The sequence below is a fragment of the Propithecus coquereli genome, unplaced genomic scaffold, assembly GCF_000956105.1.
Source record: "Propithecus coquereli isolate 6110/MARCELLA unplaced genomic scaffold, Pcoq_1.0 Scaffold478, whole genome shotgun sequence".
NCBI lineage: Eukaryota > Metazoa > Chordata > Mammalia > Primates > Indriidae > Propithecus > Propithecus coquereli.
In genome coordinates this window covers 734,017-737,209 of record NW_012150596.1, presented here as the reverse complement: position 1 = coordinate 737,209, position 3,193 = coordinate 734,017, and the positions used below count along the sequence as shown (strand labels likewise).

The window sequence follows — 3,193 nt, the reverse complement described above, 5'->3', positions numbered from 1 at the left end:
TGACGCCATGGCGCTCTAGCCCAGGCAACAGAGTGAGACTCTGTCTTAAAAAAAAAAAAAAAGAAGAAGCCTTATACAAGAAAGTACATTTTATATGATTCCATTTATATAATATAAAATGCTAGAATAGGGAAAACTATGGTGGAAAAATATCAGAACAGTGATTGCTCCCAGAGGTAGTAGTTTCAGGGATTGACTGGGAAGGGGCATACCATATCAGAGGTAATAGTAATCTTCTATATCTTGATAGGGGTTTGGGTTACACAGATGTATGCATTTGTCAAAATTCAGAGAATGTATACTTAGGATTTGTGCATTTTCCCATATGTAAATTTTTATAATTTTTTTAACTGTAAAAAAAATCTAGTCTTCCAAATTGCTTTGATCAGGGTTGGTGGTCTATGGCCTGACAAAGGCTAAGGGAGTATGATATTGTGGAAAGGGGCCAGACTTTAAAAGCAACCAGACAGATTTGAATCCTGGCTTAGCCATTAATTAGGCTGTGTGTCCTTAGGCAAACTACTTAACTTCTCTGTTTCCTTATCCATACAAAGGAGACAGCAGCACAATGCCCAACATATAGTAAGTGTTCCATAAATGGTAGCCAATAATAAATTGACATTTGAGATTATTTCAGGCCACAGGGCCAAAGGTGGTATCATTGCACATCTCACAGACACCATTCCAATCAAGGTGTTAGCCTATTAAGGGCTATCTATGAATCTTCCCTGGGGTATCTGTATTTTGGGAGGGAGGGGGTGGGGATGGGTAAACTCATAACTAATGGGTGCAGAGTGCACTGTATGGGGGATGGGCACGCTTGTAGCTCTGGCTTGGGCGATGCAAAAGATTATATGCAACCAAAATGTTTGTACCCCCATAATACTCTGAAATTTAAAAAAAAGAAAGAAAATAAATTAAAAAGTTGGGGGAAAAAATAACGAAACCTTAAAAGAGTGCCCTCTCTCCCTCCCCAAGGAGTAAATGAATGAAGACTTGAAACAGTGCTTGGCTGATTGCCTCTCAGTTCCCTGAGCTGCACTCACCTCAGGATCTGTGCCTTCTCTGTAGGAGCAAATGCTGAAGGTCATGCCTTCAAATGTGTGGTCCACCCGCAGCACAGCCAAAGCCAACCCAGACACCATCAGATTTGCTGCCCTTCCGGAAAACTCCATCTTGTGGCCAGCACGCTCAATTGTCCTCAGAATTCTGCAAGGAACCACAAAGAAGAGCGTTTCTACCTTTTAAAAGTAAAATCCATCCTCCTTAGAAGATTTCTTCATTGTAAGACTTTTCTTTGAGTTTTAATCACTATCTTTATATCATTTAGGGATTACTAGATAAGAGCTTTGGAATCAGACAGGTTGAGGTCTAAATCTCAGCTCCCCTAATTTCTAACTGTATGGGCAAATAAAATAATCTCACTTCAGTGTACTTGCAACGTCAGAGGTAATACTAGCACTTTCAAAAAGATAGTTTTGAAAATTAAATGAAATTCTTGTATGTCAAGCCAGATCCTGCAGGGCCTCATGGGTCCTTATAAGAAGTTTGGGTTTTATTCTGCATATAATGGAAAGCCACTGAGTGGTTTCAAAAGCAAGAGAATGACACGATCTGATTAATACATTGAAAGATCACTGTGGCTGCTATGTAGAAGGTGACCTACACAGTGCCAAGAGCAGAGTCAGAGAGACCAATAGGAAGTTATTGTAGATAATCAGGTAAAAGATATGGGGCTGAAACTGAGTTGGACAGCATGGGGGAATGGTGGAGATGGAGAGATGTAGATAGATTCCACTGGAGTACTTAAGGGATTTAAAAAATGAATGTACAGGGCCTCATATGAGAGCTGGTTATTGATTGGCTGTGAGCTAGAGGGAGGTCACTTGCACTATTCTCAAGTTTTTCGCTTTAGCACTGGTTGGATGCACATTACAGAAATGCAGAACACTGGGGGAGCATCAGGGTTGGGGAAGTAGATTGAGGGTTTGGATTAGGGTAACTATTTATTTGAAAAGTTGCTATCACTGAGATTCAATTAAAATTTTAATGCATTTTTTTACAATTGGGATTTGAGTAAAATGATCCCATTGCATCTTACTAACAGAGCTTTCAATGTGTAACTACCTGACCTTTAAAATTGGTAGTGACAGTATTTTAAGAAATTAATAATCTAAACAATCATGCCTCAGTATCCATGGGGGATTTGTTCCAGTACCCCTGTGGATACTAAAATATGAGGATGCTCAAGTCCCTGATATAAAATGGAGTAGTATTAATATTTGCATATAACCCATGCATATCCTCCCATATACTTTAAATCATCTCTAGATTACTTATAATATCTAATATAAATGCTATGTAAATAGTTGCTGTATTGTTTAGGGAATAATGACCAAAAAAGTTCTGCACATGTCCAGTACAGACACAATTTATTTTAGAATATTTTCAATCCAAAATTGGTTGAATCCACAAATGCAGAACCCACAGATACGGAGGGGAGGGCTAACTGTATTTTAAATCTTATGAAATAGTTTCTTTTAACCAAAGTATTAACACTTACTCATTGCTTACTTCGTGCAGATCAGAGGCTGACTCATTTTGCTTTTCCAAAACAGCACTGATTATTTCCAATATAATCTGAGTTAGGTTCATACTTATCTCGTCACATTGTGAAATATCAGATACTTTAGAAACGACGATCTTTGTCTCTTCTTCTCCCAGTGGTGGGGATTCATTTATCAAATTTAAAATGTGCTCTGCAACATCATCTGCATTCTCTGGGGAAACAAAGTTGAAACATAAAAGCTGCATTGCTTACTTTTGTGCCATGCTGCTCTGCTTCCTTCCCTTCACCACTGTGCAATGAAAATACATGTCACACGGCCAGGCATGGTGGCTCACGCCTGTAATCCTAGCACTCTGGGAGGCCGAGGGGGGCGGATTGTTTGAGCTCAGGAGTTCGAGACCAGCCTGAGCAAGAGCGAGACCCCATCTCTACTAAAAATAGAAAAAATTAGCTGGACAACTAAAAATATATAGAAAAATTTAGCCAGCCATGGTGGCGCATGCCTGTAGTCCCAGCTACTTGGAAGGCTGAGGCAGGAGGCTCGCTTGAGCCCAGGAGTTTGAGGTTGCTGTGAGCTAGGCTGATGCCACGTCACTCTAGCCTGGGCAACAAAGTGAGACTCTG

The 3,193-nt window shown here is 40.0% G+C and overlaps 1 protein-coding gene across 1 annotated transcript in view; it reads right to left on the bottom strand.

The window, feature by feature from the left end:
* ADGRG4 (adhesion G protein-coupled receptor G4) overlaps positions 1 to 3,193 on the bottom strand; it is a 106,261-nt gene that overhangs the window by 35,246 nt on the left and 67,822 nt on the right. The window contains exons 11-12 of the mRNA XM_012655472.1: positions 2,564 to 2,780; positions 1,047 to 1,209 (exon numbers count right to left, since the gene is read on the bottom strand). Of these exons, the coding sequence (XP_012510926.1) occupies positions 1,047 to 1,209; positions 2,564 to 2,780 (380 nt within the window). The remainder of the gene's footprint in view (positions 1 to 1,046; positions 1,210 to 2,563; positions 2,781 to 3,193) is intronic.